This window comes from Tetrao urogallus, assembly GCF_951394365.1.
Source record: "Tetrao urogallus genome assembly, chromosome: 7".
NCBI lineage: Eukaryota > Metazoa > Chordata > Aves > Galliformes > Phasianidae > Tetrao > Tetrao urogallus.
The window spans coordinates 47741530-47759117 of NC_136820.1; the positions used below are offsets into that span (position 1 = coordinate 47741530).

Consider the following 17588-nt stretch of genomic DNA (forward strand, 5'->3'; position numbering starts at 1 on the left):
GCCTGCACAGCCCCTTGTAGGACCACATCCCTGCCCCTGGCTGCTCAGTGCCTGCGTTGTCATTGAGTCATCCGAGTTGGGAAGAACCTCCAACATCACCGAATCCAACCTCAGCCCACCGCCACCACGCCTGCATCCCTCAGTGCCACATCTCCAGGGTTCTGAACACTTCAGGGACAGTGACCACGACCTCCCTGGGCAGTCTGTGCTCTTTGTGAGAAGGAACCATTGCTAACACTGCACCACGGCTGTCTCTTGGGGATTGCCCTGCCACACACCCACTGGCAAGGCATTGGCTTCCCTTCTGCACTGGGGTTGCTCACCCCATCATTTTTTCCGTGGAAAGGGAAAGGAATCCTGCCTCAGCCAGTGGCAGAAAAACGCTGAACTTGAGAATTCTCATCAAAGCAGACAACCAAAGGTTTGTCATTTTTCCATGAACGCATCATCCGGCTCCGCTTCAGCCACCCAATGAATGCGGGTCGTTGGGGCTCCCCAAGGGCCAAATCAAAATCCTCTTGTTGCAGAACTGACCTGCACAGAGAGGCTCAGCCTGCAGTGCTGAGTGTGGGTGGATGGCAGCAGCACAAAGCTCTGACCCGGGCAAGCGTGGGAGCTTGGGATGTCAGTGGGGTTGGGCCTCAGTTTGTTTTCTTGCACTGGGCTGTGCTCTCCTGGCTGACTTTGGTGCTGCTCTCCATTCGTGATCTGACATCCCTGCCTTCCAGCAGTAGCCAGAGCCTGGGACCCACAGCCAGGCTGAAGGAAGAGGGTTGGGGGCTGCCCAGGTGATGCTGTTGGCTTTTGTCTTCCAGCATTTGCTCCCGTGTGCCTACTGGCTGCTCTGGAAATCAGCTGTGGCCTCCCTCTGGCTGCCTCTGGCTGCATTGGGGGTATAACAGAACCTGGAGGTACAAGGCTCACGTGAGGGTTGTTAATGCAGAGCTGAGGCTTGTTGGAGCTCGCACCCTGAGCCCTGCGGGGCCCTGCTGGCTGCTCCCCACTCTGCGGCCTCTGTGCTCACAGCTGTGCTTCCAAAATAGCTGCAGATAGCTCCAGGAACCGGTGTGGCCGGGCTGGGAGGAGGGAGGGGATAGGCTGCACTCCCCTTCTCACTTTGGGCAGAAGGAAAGCAGCAGCAATCAGGAGCCTTGGGTCCTCAGTGGGGGAGGGTTGGCTCAAACCACCCCATCGCAGTGCTCTCCTCTGTAAGGTGTCACTGGCTCGGTTAGAAACTCACTGCCAGACTCCTGGGGACTCATGGAGAAACCCTGGCTGAATGGGAAACCCATTTCCCTGCTGCCATCCTAATGCTGCCATCCTAATGCTGCCATCCTAATGCTGCCATCCTAATGCTGCCATCCTGCTGTCCCCTTGCACTCAGGATATCGGGGGTCCCTTCCAACTGGGCACGTTCTGTGATCTGACCCCAGTTGTTGCTCCAGCTGTCACTCCCAGCTTCACGTCCCCCACTTTTCCCAGGAAGTCACCCCCAGAGCTGCCTCCCCCTTTTAGGACCCATCCCCAAAGCCGAGGGGACCCCGCGTGGCACGCAGGGAGTGGTGCAGAGCCATGTGTTCCCCATTAGGGCCCTTTGATGGAGGTACCCGGCGCAGGGAGCCAGCAGGGCTTTGATGTGCAGCCAGCAGGGACGCCCCGGCCCTAATTCACTCCACTCAGGGATTGCTCTCAGCCATAAAACTTCCATGGGAGCGTTTTATTGAAGCCCAGAGCTGCTTTTACTGTGGGACTTTGCAGCTCTGCTGCTCTTCCCCATCCCTTAGCAAAGATGTGGCTCTGTGGTCACCCCAGCTTGGTGCCCAGCATAGCCAAACCCCCGTGCCACCGAGCCATGCTGGCGGTTAGGATGAAGCCAATGGATCATAATTAGGCTTTCACAGGCATGAAATAAACGGGGAGGGGGGAAGCTCTGCTTTCCTCCCCCTCGCCTCCAGCTAAACATATTTCAGCACTCCTAATGCCGACCGCAGCGCTCGGCCCCTCCCTCCCCAAAGCAGCCCCAGAAGCAGCTCTGGCCATTCTGCTTTTTTTTCCCAAAGAAAACAATAGGGTGAGAGTTGGGCATTGCAGCCCTGCTCCTCCTGTTGGGTTCGTTCCGGCGTGGAGGGGCCGGGTTTGAGAAGGGGGGCTGGGGAGGGGGATTTAGATAGAGGGTTTTTGGGAGGCGGGTGTAGAGAAGGTGGATTTGGGGAGGTGGATTGGGAGGAGTGGATGAGGCAGATATGGGGAGGCGAACAGAGAGAATTTGATTTGGGAAGGTGGGTGTGGGGATGTCGATATGGGGAGGTGGATTTGGGACTGTGGGTTTGGGGTTCTGCATTTGGAGAAGTGGATTTGTAGAGGCGGATTTGGGGAGGTGGATTTGAAGGAGTGGATGTGTGGAGGCAGATATGGGGAGGCAGATTTAGAGAGGTGGGTTTGGAGAGGCGGAGTTGGGAAGGTGGATTTGAAGAAGTGAATTTAAGGAGGCAGATTTGGGGAGGTGGATTTGGGATTCTGCATTTGGAGAACTGGATCTGAGGAGATGGATTTGGAGAAGTGGATTTAGGGTGGCAGGCGTGAGGAGGTGGATTTGGGGGAGCTGCGTTTGGAGGAGTGGTTTTGTGGAGGCAGATTTGGGGAGGAGAATGGAGAGAGATTTGGGAAGGGGGGTTTGGGGAGACATTTGTAAACGTGGGTTTGAGGAAGTGAATTTAGGGAGGCAGATTGGGGAGAGGTGGACTGGGGAAGGTGGGCAGCACGCCTGTACCTGTCAGTGCTGTTGGAGCGCAGGGAGGAGACAAGAGATGGCAGCGGTGGTGACATGCAGGGTGGGCTCTTGGGCAGCTTGGTAGAGGGTCTGTGTGTGGCTCTGTGGGCACATTCTTGCTGGTGAAACCTTTCTTTGGGCACGCAGGTGCTGCTGAAGTCACACTTTTTGGCTGCTGTGTTTCTATTGGGGTCAGGGGATGGCATCCCCTAGGGGGGGGAGGTGTGGGGTACGGCTGTGATGTCCGCCGTGGGGAAGGAGGTGGTTGGGGTGAGGTGTGCCCTCCTCTCTCAATCCAGAGCTGACACAGCAAAGCTGCTTCATTAATTCCAATCTTCTCTTCCTATCTTTCTATCTCCCCTCCCTCCCTCCAGTCTTCCAAGAAGCCCAAGACTGCGGAAGCAGACACGTCGAGCGAGCTTGCCAAGAAGAGCAAGGAAGTCTTCAGGAAAGAGGTGAGTTATATCAGGATACTGAGCGAACCCCGAGCCCCAGCAGCACGGCGTTGGGCACGGCTGGGGCTGAGCTCTGTGCCTCTCCTGCAGATGTCTCAGTTCATCGTGCAGTGCCTCAACCCCTATCGCAAACCCGACTGCAAGGTCGGCCGCATCACCACCACCGAGGACTTCAAGCACCTGGCACGGAAGGTGAGGGCGCCCCGTGGGTTATGGGGCGGCTGTGGGGTTCTGGAGTCGTTGAGGAGCAGGGCAGGGAGGTAGGGATGGTTTCCGAGAGGGAGGCTGAATAGGAATACCAGGGAAAGGGCTGCTTGGGCCGAGAGGTGACGGCCTCGAGCTGAGCCAGGGGAGGTTGGGGTTGCATTTGAGGAGAAACTGCTTCTCCAGGGGAGTGGTGATGCAGCAGCAAAGGATGTGGTGGGGTCAGGTGTTCCACAGCTGTGGAGAGGTGGCACTGAGGATGTGGTCAGTGGTCAGGGCTGGGTTGGACATGGGGATGCGAGAGGCCTTTTCCTAACCGTGGTGTGATCCTGTGCTTCTGTGCTCTTACCAAACCCCTGTGTTGCCCAGCTGACGCACGGCGTCATGAACAAGGAGCTGAAATACTGCAAGAACCCAGAGGACCTGGAGTGCAACGAGAATGTGAAACACAAAACGAAGGAGTACATAAAGAAATACATGCAGAAATTCGGGGCCATCTACAAACCCAAAGAGGACACGGATTTGGAGTGACCGCCTCGACCCCGACCGACCCCCCGGCGCCGCCACTGCCCTCAGCTGGGGGTGCTGTGCTGTGGGGCCCCGTTCAGCACCCAGCCACCACGGAGATATGTATTATATTTTAACCTATATGTGAATATATTGAGGGTTTTCTTTTCCGTTGGTTCGTTCGTCGGTTCGTTTTCCTTTTTGCTTTTAGCCCAACACGTGCTGTTATCACGGGAACACTTTGTAAGGATAGTTTTGGGGTTTGTTTTTTTTTTTCCTTTCGTTTTGTTTTCTTGTTTTTGTTCTGCGAGGTTTAAATCTGTTCTCATGTAAATATTCCGGAACGGGTTGCCCCTGAATTTCTGGCAGCCTCGTGCTATGTTGATAAGATTGATTTTACTGCTTAAATCATTTTACTTTATCCAATTTTTACTGAACTTTTTATGTAAAAAAAAAAAAAAAAAAAAAAAAAAAATTAAAAAAAAATAAAATGAAATAAAATGAAATCAATGCTGTGTCCGACCTGGGAGGGTATTGGGCAGAGGATGGGGGTGGGGATGGACCTGTGGATGGCACGGTGTGGAGCTGGGTGGGTTTGGGTTTTGGATGCTGCTGCGTGGAGCCACGAGTCCTGATGGGACCCTTCCAACTCCAGGTATTCCACCATCCTCAGCAGCCCTTCGTTGTCGTTTGGGGTTGGGATCCCCATCCGCCCCGTAACGCGTTGGTTTTGCCCTCAGGATGAAGGGAGTTGGGTTTTGCTGGCAGCTCGGGGAGGGGGTTGGAAGTGCTCCTTTGTGTCCCTGTGCGCTGCTGAGCTCAGGGCTGTCCCCAAAGGAAGGCCCACGAAGGGAGCGGGGAACCGTGGGATGGAGCAGCTGTGACAAACCAGCGACACGAAGGCACGTCGGCTGTTTAATGCAAAGACCACAAGGCAACAGGCACACAACATCCCGACCCCACGCTGGGACCCCAAAAGTACAAAAAAGGACACTTCCCCCACCCCCCTGAAGTACAAAAACGACTTAAAAAAAAACAACCCAAGAGTAATACGGCAGGATAACGCTGCTGGTGGCCAAAGCCTCACCCACCCAACGGGGCCGCGCATCCCCACCTCCCATCCTCCTCCTCCTCCTCCTCCTCACCCCGCGGGGGCGCCAGGAGCCCCCCGGCTGGGCTCACACCATTGAGCTGGCATCTCCCGGCCCCGCCAGGCACTCGGCCACGTCCTGCCGTCCCATAGCAGCCAAAGCCAGGCACAGGGCTTCCACTGTGGCCCCTTCTGTGGCTGCCCAAGTGGCGAGCAAGGTGCGGGCGGGCGCCTGGCCGCGGGCGAAGGTGCCGACGGCCTCATCCCCGTAGCCCAGGCGGGCGGCCAGCCCACGCCAGTCCCCGCTGGGACCACCGCTCTCCAGCAGCCGTTCCACCTCCTCCCGTCGCTGCTGTGGGATCGAGCTGTAGGCTCGGGCTTCCAGACGGGGCGCTGTGGGTTTAAGGTCTGCATTGACGCACCAAAAGTTGCACCGGTGACCCCACTGTTCCCCCCCCCCCCGGTGTTGCCGCTCCTGTGGCATCCCCTGCTCCCTGCATGGGTGCTCCCAACCCTATCTGGGTGTTCTTCTGTGCAAAGGTGCACCCTCACCCCCCATTCGGATGCTCCTTAAGGGATGGGCATACCCAAATCCCATCTGGGTGCTCCCAACCCCATCTGGGTGCTCTCCAAACTACAGGTGCTCCCCAGCCCCATCCGGATCATTCGGAAGGTCCCCAACCTCATCGACACGATCCACAAGCCATGGGTGCTCCTCAACTCCATCCAAATCATCCCTAAAGTACGGGTGTTCCCCAAACCTATGGACATGATCCCGAGGTACGGCTGCTCCCCCACCTCATCCAGATCATCCCCGAGTACCGTGTGCTCCCCGATCCCATCCAGACAATCCCCAAGGAAGGAATACGTGCTCTCCAACCCCAATCCATGATCCCCATTGTGTGGGTGCTCCCCAAGCCCATCAGCATTATCCCCAAAGGTCTGGGTGCCCCCCAACCCCATTAGATCGCTCCCAAGCGTTGGCTGGCCCTCAATCTCATCCCTAATGCATGGGTGTTCCCCGGCCCTATGGGGATGATCCTCAATACATGGGTGCTCCCCAGTGCCAACAGATGATCCCCAAGGTATGGGTGCTCCGCAGCCCTTATTTGGATTACCCCCAAGGATGAGGTGCTTCCCTGTGTGATCTCAAAGGTACGGATGCTTCCCAACCCAATTTGGGCAGCACCAATCCCTCCACAAGACCTCCATCTCCCTTAGATGCCTCCAGACACGGGGTGCTCCTTCACCCCATCCCACCACAGCCAAAGAAATGACGGGACAGCCCACCCTCCCTCCCCCCCCCCCCCCCACACACACACCCCCAGCTATGGGTGATGCTCACCCTTGCCGATCTGGTGTGGCTCCTGCAGGCTGTGTGTATCCAGGAACACCCCGCTGTCACTGTGCAGCTTCTCGCCCTCGGCCGCCGTCCCCAGCTCGGCTGCTCGTGCCTTGGCCAGCTGCTGCTTCTGCCTGCACGTGTGCCAGCTGCGCCGCGTCAAACCCACCGTCCCCTCACCCCCAATCCCCCCACCCCCAGAAAGCCCAAACCTACCACTTGAAGGCCACGTAGGCGAGGAGACCCACCACCACAGCAGCCAGGAGGGAGCAGTACACGGGGATGATGTTCTGCCCCACGTCCTCAGGGAGGGGAGGGACGAAGGTGGAGGCGGAGGTGGCTGAGGCGGTGGGGCCTGTGCTGTTCTCCTTGGGGAGGTTTCCTTCGGCCCGTTTTGGGATATGCGGGTCCTTCTCTGTGGGAATGAGGGATTAGAAAACCCTTCACGCTCCCACTGATGCCGCTGCCTCGGTTTCCCCCTGGAATGGGGTGGGGGTACCCAAAACGGCACCCCCAGGTGGGACCAGAGTAGGTTTTGGGATGGGAGGAAATCAGATCCAGTACTATGGGGTTAAAGGGAGAGGTGCCCCCTCCCATCGAACCTCCCCCATCCCTTCCCAACCACATCAAAGCCCCAATGCCGGCAGCGCCGGGAGCATCTGCTGCATGCGGGGCGTGATGACAGCCATGGGGCAGCAGCTGGCGATGGTGGGGAGGAGGGAATGTGGGTGGTGGGGGGCTCCGAGGGGGGCTCAGAGCTCCGAAAGAGTGGGAACGTACAGGAACAGGCTGCTCAGGATTGGGGGGGAGGGAGGGGGTCAGCATCCCTGGATGTATTCCAGAACAGTGGAGATGTGGCACTGAGGGATGTGGTCAATGGGCATGGTGAAGGTAGGGGGTTGGACTCGGGGGTCTTAAGAGATCTTTTCCAACCTTAGTGATTTGGGAGGCTCAGAGTACGGGATGTGGGGATAAGAGGAGCTCTGGGGTCACCCCGTGGCACAATGCACCTCCTTTTTTCTCTGCTGTGCACCCTAAGAGTGAGGAGCTTGCCTCAGTGCTACAGATGAGGAAACTGAGGCACGGCCCCGCAGCATCCCATAGCGGCTCGCTCACGCACAGCGTGTTGGAGAGGCGGCTGCACGCATGGCGCATCACTTGGCCAGGCTCACAGCCAGGCTGGAGTGGGTGGCAACAGGGGAAGGCGTGGGGCTCTGGGGTGGCACTCACTCTGGGCGCAGGGCTCACACTGGGTGTCGCTGAGGCCGCAGGGCACGGCCGCCCCGAAGTCTGGAGGGCAGGAGGAGCAGCACTCGCCGGACTGAGTGCAGGCACCGCTGGGGCACGGCGGGCTGCGGGCCGACACCTGCCCAGAGACATGGGGGAGTCATGTGGGGCGTCCTGCAAGCGGCCACAGCTTCCCCGAACCCACAGCGCCACGTCCGCTTAACTGCCCAGCACGTCCCCTTAACTCTGCCCTGCATCCCTTTGACTCTGCCCCATCCTATCCCCTTAACTCTGCCCTGCATCCCCTTAACTCTGCCCATCCCATCCTCTTAACTCTGCCCATCCCATCACCTTTACTCTGCCCAGCATGTCCCCTTAACTCTGCCCTGTATCCCTTTAACTCTGCCCATCCCATTCCCTTAACCCTCCCCATCTCATCCCCTTAACTCTGCCCTGTCTCACTCCCTTAACTCTGTGCACCCCATCGACTCTGACCCATCCCCTTAACTCTGCCCATCCCATCCCCTTAACTCTGCCCCATACCCCCTTAACTCTGCCCTTCCCACCACCTTAACTGCATCCCCCACTCAAAAACCCACAAACTCCTCCATCTGTCCCCCCACCAAAGAACCCCCTCCCCCCCCCTCCCCAATTTGGGAGCTGCTCACATTACCCCTCCCCACAAACAAAACCCCCAGTTGGCCCCACCAGGGTTGTGTGGGGCCGTATCCTGAGTGGGGCTGAGATGGGGAGGGTCGGGGGGGTCCCAGTCCCATGTGGGTCCCACACGGTGCCCCTGGCCCTCAGCTTGCAGCCAGATGGGGTGGAAAGGGGGGGGGGGGGGGGGGGAGGTCCCATGCATGGAGAGGGGGAGAGGGAGGGGGTTGAGGAACATGCAGGGAAATAATGCGGGGAAATAGGGCAAAATAAGGCAAAATAGGGCAAAATAGGGCAAAGTGTGGCAAAACAAAGTAAGATAAACGAAAGTTAAATGGTGTAAAACAAAACAACAGAGGAAAACAATATAGGAAAATTATGAGGAAAATAAAGAATGAAGGAAAATAAAGTCGAATACGAAAGGAAATAAAGGAAAATTAAGGAAATTAAAGGAAAAATAAAGCAAAATGCAGTAAAAAAAGGTGAAGTAAAATAAGATAAAGTAAAATGCAATAAAATACTGTGAAATAAGGAAAAATAAAGCAAGATGCAGCAAAATAAGTAAAAATAAATTAAAATACTGTAAAGAAAGGTGAAGAATGTTAAGAATAAGTGCAGTAAAATACGGTAAAATAAGGAAAATAGGGCAAAATTTACAGTAGAGTAAAACGAGACGAAGTAAGGCAGCAAAACGAAGGAGAAAGCGCAGCGATGTGCAGGGAAGCAGAGTAACACGGGCCGAAAGAAAGCAGAATGCGACAAAGTAACGCAAGGAAAAGGGGAAAGGACGGAAAGTAAAACAAACTTGAATAGGGCAGAGAGAAAGAAAGCAGAATAACGCCACAAGGGAAGAGAAAAAAAGAGCGGACCTGCGGGCAGAGCGGCGCGGACAGCAGCAGGCACAGCGCCCGCGATAGGCGCAGCGCCGCGCAGCCCCACCGCATGGCGGGGCCGGGCCCCACGGCGCGCCGCTCAGCTCGGTTCGGTCCGGCTCGGCTCGGCTCGGCTCGGCTCGGCTCGGCTCGGCGCGGTTCGGCTCCGCTCGGTTCCGCCCGCTCTCGTCTCCGCTCCGCTCGGCCCGGCTCGGCTCGGCGCGGCCCCGCAGGGAGGGGCGCGGCGCCACGCCATTGGCTGATGTGTGTGGGCGGGGCCAAAGGACGCCACGCCCTTCGCCGCTCGGCTGGGCTCGGCTTGGTCCGGAGCGGTTCGGGACGGGGTTCGGGAAAGCGGAGGCCGGGATCGGGGTCGGAGCCCAGCGGGTTCGGTTTGATCCGGAGCATTTTGGACTGTTTGAAGCCAGTTCAGCCTTGTTCAGCTCAGGTCCGGCCCAGTTGAAATGGTTCCGATTGTGTTCAGATGGTGTCCTGCCCGCTTCAGCCCCGTTCAGCCCAGCTCAGCCTGGTTCAGCCCCATTCAGCCCCATTCAGCCGGGTTCATCCCAGCTCACCCAATTCCCCCCACCTTCAGCCCGGGTTCTGTAGGCTCATGCGGCCTCTGCATGTCCCAGTTCAACCCTGCTGTTCTCCCAGGACCCCACGGAGCAATCCCCATTCCCCCCATATGCCCATCACCATCTCCACAACCCACCCTGCCCCACGGCTGAGCCTCCTGGGCCGGGTGATTTCAATGGGGCAGTTATAGGGTGACAAGTAGGATGCCGTCCTCACTGCCTTCACTGAGCCCCAGAAAGTCCCAGTGCTCCCCCAAAAAGCATCCAGAAATGGGAAAAGCGACTTTATTGACCCCTCCTGAGGAAATGAATGCAGAATCTCAGCACAAATATGGGATCTCAGCATGACTGTAGGATCTCGGCGTGGGTGTAGGATCTTGGTGTAGGCATAGAATCTCAGCATGGGTTTGTGGGATCTCAATGTGAGTATAGGGTCTTGGGTGTGGGATCTTAGGATGTGTATAGGAACTCAGCAGGGATGCAGGACATTGTTATGGGTGTAGGATCTCAGTGTGGGTGTAGGATCTCAACATGGGTGCTGGAACAGGCTGTCCAGAGAGGCTGTGGATGCCCCGTCCCTGGAGGTGTTCAAGGCCAGGTTGGATGGGGCCCTGGGCAGCCTGGTTTAGCATTGGATATGGAGGTTGGTGGCCCTGCCTGTGGCAGGGGGGTTGGAGATTCATGATCCTTTGGGTTCCTTCGAACCCCAACCATTCCATGATTCCATGATCTTGGTGTAGGTGTGGAATCTCAGCGTGAATGCAGCAGGATCTTGGTGTAGGTGTAGGACTTGAAGATGGGCACAGGATCTCAGCATGGATGCAGGACATGATCAGGGCCACAGGATCTCAGTGTGGTTTCATTATCTTGATGTAGGCGTAGGATCTCATCATGGGTGTAGGGTGTCTCATCAGAGGTGTAGGATCTCTCATTATGAGTGTAGGATCTCCTCATGGGTGTAGGGTCTCTCATCGTGGGTGTAGGATCTCATCATGGGTGTAGAATCTCTCATTATGGGTGTAGGGTCTCATCATGGTTGTAGGGTCTCTCATCATGGGTGTAGGATCTCATCATGAGTGTAGGATCACATCATGGCTGTCGGGTGTCATCATGGGTGTAGGGTGTCTCATCATGGGTGTAGGATCTCTCATCATGGGTGTAGGATCTCATCATGGGTGTAGGGTCTCATCATAGGTGTAGAATCTCTCATTATGGGTGTAGGGTCTCTCATTGTGGGTGTAGGATCTCTCATCATGGGTGTAGGATCTCATCATGGGTGTAGGATCTCTCATCATAGGTGTAGGATCTCTCATCATGGGTGTAGGATCTCTCATCATGGGTGTAAGGTCTCTCATCATGGGTGTAGGGTCTCTTATCATGGGTGTAGGGTCTCTCATCATGGGTGTAGGATCTCTCATCATGGGTGTAAGGTCTCTCATCATGGGTGTAGAATCTCTCATCATGGGTGTAGGATCTCTCATCATGGGTGTAGGGTCTCATCATAGGTGTAGAATCTCTCATTATGGGTGTAGGGTCTCTCATTGTGGGTGTAGGATCTCATCATGGATGTAGGGTCTCTCATCATGGGTGTAGGATCTCTCATCATAGGTGTAGGATCTCTCATCATGGGTGTAGGATCTCTCATCATGGGTGTAAGGTCTCTCATCATGGGTGTAGGGTCTTGTCATGGCTCCACAACCTCGTGATGCTCACAGGATGTCAGCACGGCTGCAGGATCTCAGTGTGGTTGCAGGATCTCGTGCTGGCCATGAGGATCTCAGCAGGGTTGCAAGATCTCAGTGTGACTGCAGGATCTCGGCGTAGGTGTAGGATGTCATCGTGGGCACAGGACCTCGTTATGGCTATAGGATCTCATTGTGGGTGCAGGTCCTCATTATGGGCAGTGGGATGGGGCCCTACCAGCCACGCACGGGGTGCCATAGGGCCACCACCTGCCCCTCCTCGTGCACGTAGTACACAGGGTGCATGGCCGCCGTAGCACACGCCTGCGGGGGAGAGTAGGGTGACACAAGGGGTGACATTGGGGACAAGGGGATGGGGGACGGCACTCACGTGGTATGGGATGAGCGCCAGCACGCTGCCCACGGGGAACTTCCCAAAATCCATCTGTCCATCAGCGTGCTCCAACAGCCCGTGCTCCTGCGTCAGCCCCACCAACCTGCAAGGTCACACCATCATGTCCCTGGGCCACCATCCCAACCCCGTCCCTGACCCCGTCACTCACCGCAGCTCGGGGTGCCCATCGACGGCAGCGCAGCCCTGGGGGCCCCGTCCTGCTCCTGCCCCATGCAGGCTGAGTGCTGTCCAGCCACAGTCCACCAGCAGCTGCCCTCGGTGCGCGTAGTGCCCGATAACCCTCGTGAGGACACGGATGGCCACGTCCTGGGGCTGGCAGGAGCCCAGCTGTGTCTGCTGCAGGTCTGCAGAGAGCCGTGGGGTCGGGGCTGTGCTGGGACACGGTGGGGCAGCGGGGTGCTGTGGGCACTCACCGTAGAAGATGTAGTTGCCCGGGTGCAGCTCGGTGAGTTGGGACATCTCAGGGATGGGGTGGCTGCAGGAGGGAGTGGAGCCGATGCTGGCGTGGGGACAGGGCACACCAGCCTGCCGCAGCCTGGGGGGGGGAAAAGGGGAATGTCACCTATTGGGTGTCACCGCTGTCGTGCCATCGAGTGGGGCCAAATGTGCCCCCCGCGCAATGGAACGACACCACAAGGGAGTCTGGGTCTCATCCAGGTGTGGAAGGGGAACCGTCCAGGTGTGATGGCAGAGCCATCCAGATGTGGAAAAGTTAACACCCCCCCTATCCCCAGTGTGCTGGGGCCCACCCAGATGTGCAGTCACCAACCAGACGTGGAAGAGGACCCCCATGAAACGTGCCAAGGCACCATCCTGACGTGGAAGAAGTTCCCTCCCAACCAAAACTGTGCCAAGGGATAATCCAGATGTGCCATGGCCATCCAAGTGTGGAGGTTTTCACCCCTCCCAGAGCTGACTGTTACAAGGGACACCCAGATAAGGTCAATTACCACCCCAAGATGTGCCAGAGCACACACTCTAATGTGCTCAGCATCTTTCCAGATGTGCAGGAACCAAATTCCAATGTGCAGGGAGCCCCCACGTTGTGCCTGGGGTCTCCCTCTTGGGTTTCATCCCCCCCTCTCCCCCTAGATGCACCCCACATGTGTCAGGCATCGTGCATTCTGAAGCTGGGTTTAGGGGAATGTGTCCCAGATCTTGAAAAATGGGGGCTCATAAGGGGAACCCTGCACAGCTGGCCTTGAACTCCTTGAATGTTTGGGGTATTTTGAGCTGGAGAACGTCCCCGTGCACCCAGAGATCCCGCTGACCTCAAGGGAAGGGAGAAACATCCGTCTGCAATTCACTCTGGGATGTGAAACCCCACTCAGCTCTTCCCCTGGGGGACAAAAGGGAGGTGGGCAGACTGGGGACGGGACACATCAAAGGGGTTTGGGGCCATCCCCTCCGGCCCCCTGGGGCTCAGGGCTTTGTGGGGCCGTGCTTTATGGGGCCGGCAGGAAGCGGGCGATTTGCATTTACAACCAGCACACTGGGGCTGGTGGTTTTATGGGATGGACAGAGCAAAGGGCTCAGCCCCTATAAAAATTCCCCTTAATTCTAGCCAGGTTTGGGGCCGGGTGTTGTGTACAATGGGGTCCCTATTGGGGCACGCACTCACGCAGCCACAAAGCCGAGGACAGCGTTGGTGGTGGTCCTGGCGATGGCCTGGATGGCGTCTGCCCCACTGCAGCCATAGGTGTTCCCACAGTGTGCATAGACCCCAACCAATGTCACTTCCTTGGGTGCATCGTTGGCGATGGCCCGGGCCAGCTCCAGGGCTGCAGGATCCGTCGGGCGCACGCCAGCTGCCAGCAAGGAAACAGGGTCATGGGGATGTAAGGATGGGAGTGGGATGCTGCTATGGGGTGGGTGGGATTGGGGGTTCTGTGATGGATGGGGAAGGTTGGTTATGTCCTTCCTGCATGGAACATAAATATGGACCCTATATCCTAATACTGGCCCTAACATAACCCTAACACTAATTCTGATGCCTAACTCAACCTATCCCTAATCCCTAACCCTGACACTAACCCTAATCCTACTGCCTAACCCTAAACCTGCACACACGGGGCATCTCTCTCCATGGAGCTTCCTTGGGGTGAATGAAAAAGGCTTTTGGGGATTATTGGACCCGCATTGGCTTGAGCTGCTGTGGGCTCTGGGAACATCCCTCTTCCATTGACCATCCACCCTTGGGGTGGTTGGGTGTAAGTGAGGATTTTGAGACTCGTGGACCCGTATTGGTAAGCTGGAGCTGGGAGTTTTGGGAGCACAAGGGACTTCCCTTCACTTCCCTTCCTCACTGACCATCCTTGGGGTGGTTGGATGCAAATAGAGCTTTTGGGGTTGACGGCCCTATATTGGTAAGCTGGAGCTGGCAGTTTTGGGAGCACAAGGGACTTCCCTTCCTCACTGACCATCCTTGGGGTGGTTGAATACAAATAGAGCTTTTGGGGTTGATGGCCCTATATTGGTAAGCTGGAGCTGGCAGTTTTGGGGGCACAAGGGACTTCCCTTCCTCGCTGACCATCCTTGGGGTGGTTGGATAAATAAATAGGGCTTTGGGGGCTGATGGACCCATAAGTAACTTGAGCTAGAGGAAGCTTTGGAGACACGTGGACCATCATTCCATGAAACAGCCTTGGAGTGGGCGCAAATGGGGCTTGTGGGATTCATGGACAAACAGTGTTACAAGGGCTGGGGGCTTTGAGGACGCACGGAACATCTCTCCATGGAAGGTCCTTGGGGTGGATGAAATCTTTTTTGGGGATTAATAGGCACACGTTGGCTTGAGCCGCTGGGGCTTTTGGGGGAACGTGGGCCATCTCCTCACGGAGCATCTTGCGGTGAATGGTGAGAAAGATATTTAGGAGACGCTGACCCACCCCATCCTCCCCAACCCACGGGAATCAAGGCCTTGGTGACCCCCCACCCCATCCCCAATCGCCATCCCCACCTCTGCCGTTGCCGCAGTCGAGCTTCAGCCAGACGAGCCAGCGTTTGCCATGGGCCAGTGGCCGCTGCCGCAGGCAGGCCAGCGCCTCGGGGCGGTCCAGCAGCACGTGGAAAGCTTCGAGGCGCTGCGCCAGCCCTGCACACTCCTCCAGCCGTGCGGTGGGCAGTGGGTAAGCCAGCAGGATGTCATCAAAGCCACCGTCCGCAAAGAAACGCGCTTCGGCCAATGTGGAGACGGCGATGCCGCGCCGCGTGCCGCCGGTGGCCAACAAACCGCCTTCCCTTTAGGCAACCATCCGTGGGACGAAGCGATATTGGTGGGAACGATGGGGATAACGGGGATGTGGGGGACACTGGGGACAAAGGGTGGCACTCACAGCGTCTTGTGGGTCTTGACGTGGGGTCGCAGGCGGACGCCCAGGGTCCGGCAGTGCTCCCGCATGCGCTCAGCGTTGCGACGCGCCGTGGTGCGGTCGATGGTCAGTGCTGGGGTGGGCAGCGTGTCCAGGCGGGCACCCAACCACATGGCCACTCTTCTGGAGACACTTTTTGAGGGGGTTCCGGGGCGGCTGGTCACCACTCTCGACCTGCAAGCTGGTGGAGTGTGTATGGGAGGGGTCCAGGTGGGAGGGGTGAGAGAATTGGCTGTCTTGGAGCAGAGATATTTGGGATAAGGACAGCTGGAGCACCTGCATTACCTGGGTCAGGACACCTGGGTCTGGGATACTAGGAGATAAGGACAGCTGTGGCACTGGGACACCCAGGGACACCTGGAAGACTGAGAACAGGGATGCTGAGGGATAGGGATGTGATGTTAGGACACCTGGAACACCTGGGTCAGGGACATTTGGGACATGGGAAACCTGGAAGATTGGCAACTGGGATGCTGGGGGATAGGGCCTCCTGATGCTGGGACACCTGGAACACCTGGATGACCTGGAAGGTTGGGAATGGGGACTCTGGGTGATAGGGCAGCTGGGACAAGAACACATGGGACACTGGGAGTAGGGACACGTGGGACTGGAACACCTGGAACACCTGGGTCAGGACAGCTGGGATGAGGACACATGGGATAACAGGAGGAACAACATCTGGGAAAGGGGCACTTGGGTCTAGGATACCTGGGGACAACAACAGCTGGGACATGAGGAACAGGGACACCTAGGGACAGCACACCTGGGACAAGGACAGCAGAATGGGGATATAAGGGAACAGAGACACCTGGGTCACCTGGGTGAGGGACACCTGGAGACAGCTGGGACATTGGAAACAGGGACACTTGCAGACAGGGACACCTGGGACTGGGATTTCTGGTGCCAGGACACACAGAACACCTCGGTCATCTGGGACAGGGACACTTGAGTGTGTGACACCTGGGACTGAGACACACGGAGACAGGGACAGCTGGGACACTTGGAACAGAGACACCTGGGGACAGGGTGAATTGGCACAGGGACATCTAGAGGTTAGAGAGGCACCTGGGACAGGAATACCCAAGATAATGAGAACAGGGAGACGGGGGAACATTTGGGACAGGGAAATCCGGGATAGGGACCCAGCGAACAGGAGCACCTGGGAGTTGGACACCTGGAATGTAGACCTATGGGACCGGGACCTATGGGACAGTGGGGCAGCCGGGCCCAGGACCTGGCCTCAGGGACACGGGGACAGTGCCACCTGGCACTGCCACGGGGTTCTCCCTGTCCCTGCAGGAGCAGGAGCAGAGGTTGACGTCCTTCGGGGAGCGCCCCGTGCCTCAGTTTCCCCACAGGCTCCCACCAAAGCCATCCCAGCAGCACCCCAAGCCCTCCCGTCCATCTGTCCTTACCTCACTGCCGTGGCTGCTCTCGGCGCGGCTCCGGCGGCCTCTGGCCGTGGCTGTGCTGGTGCAGCTCCACGTGATGCCGTGGGCACCCGCGGCCAGCCCTGCCCAGGGACAGAGGTCGCTGCCAGCCGTGGGGCCCCGGCAATTGGCAGGGGCAGGGGAGGACACGGGCGCTGACAGTGCTTGGGGACAGGCATGGGGATAGGATGCCAGCAAGGAGGTGGGGATTCGGGGTCACTGAGACCCTGGGCACTTGTGACATGCGGGGACCTTGCTGCTGAGACCCCTGTGCTGGTCACACTAGGGGACACAGTTGAGACCCCGCATGCTTGTAACATGTGGCTGAGATCCATTGCACTCCTAGCGCATGGGAACAATGCTGCTGAGCCCCCTACGCTCATGACACCAGTGGGGGCAATGCTGCGGAGATCCTGTGATGGTGACATGCAGTGATCTGGCTGCTGAGCTCGTCACGACAAGTGGGGATTGAGATCCATCACACTCACGACATGAGAGGACACAGCTGAGATCCCCTCACTCATGACAAGTGGGGACACAGCGGAGGCTGCCACATCTGTGACACAGAGGGACACAGCTGAGACCCCCGTCAACACTCACGACATGAAGGGATATAGCTGAGACCTCCTGCACTCATTACACCAGGGGACACGGCTGCTGAGACCTCACGATGGTGACATGTGGGGACCAGGCTGAGACCTCCCATGCCCGTGACACGTGGGGACACAGCTGAGATTCCCCCAGCTTGTGACATGAGACAGGAGGTGGCTGCCACGTGCACCCGTGTGCCAGGCAGGCTGGGGACAGCACAGACAGCCTGCAGGGACACGGGGCCACTGGCCCCCCGCCCGGAGCACAGCCAGTGCCAGGCCAGCCCTGCTATGTAGGGCAGGAAGAAAAGAAGGGCCCCGTGCCCTCACGGCATCCCAAAAACACTGCATGGGGGGGAAAGAATGTCCCTAACAGAGACAGCGCGGGGCAGACAAAG

At 57.5% G+C, this 17588-nt stretch overlaps 3 protein-coding genes across 3 annotated transcripts in view; 1 reads left to right on the top strand and 2 right to left on the bottom strand.

Moving 5' to 3' along the window:
- The window catches only part of SETD2 (SET domain containing 2, histone lysine methyltransferase), a gene marked incomplete at both ends in the record, with an annotated part of 53511 nt that extends 49551 nt beyond the window's left edge, over window positions 1-3960 (top strand). The window contains 3 exons of the mRNA XM_079538198.1: window positions 3145-3225; window positions 3316-3417; window positions 3799-3960. Of these exons, the coding sequence (XP_079394324.1) occupies window positions 3145-3225; window positions 3316-3417; window positions 3799-3960 (345 nt within the window). The remainder of the gene's footprint in view (window positions 1-3144; window positions 3226-3315; window positions 3418-3798) is intronic.
- A 1154-nt stretch (window positions 3961-5114) lies between these two features.
- Window positions 5115-10674, bottom strand: LOC306948519 (tumor necrosis factor receptor superfamily member 16-like; the record flags this gene model as incomplete). Its single annotated transcript, XM_079538158.1, is given in 8 exon segments — window positions 5115-5419; window positions 6372-6517; window positions 6585-6783; window positions 7599-7734; window positions 9122-9211; window positions 9214-9314; window positions 9317-9538; window positions 10545-10674. Coding segments are annotated over 8 exon segments (1329 nt in total).
- Window positions 10675-11618: 944 nt separating this feature from the next.
- On the bottom strand, window positions 11619-17205 carry LOC306948520 (D-serine dehydratase-like; the record flags this gene model as incomplete). The annotated part of the gene is given in 10 exon segments (XM_079538159.1): window positions 11619-11708; window positions 11776-11881; window positions 11948-12143; window positions 12213-12334; window positions 13421-13607; window positions 14759-15039; window positions 15135-15397; window positions 15400-15483; window positions 15486-15786; window positions 17201-17205. Coding segments are annotated over 10 exon segments (1635 nt in total).
- Window positions 17206-17588: the final 383 nt, after the last annotated feature.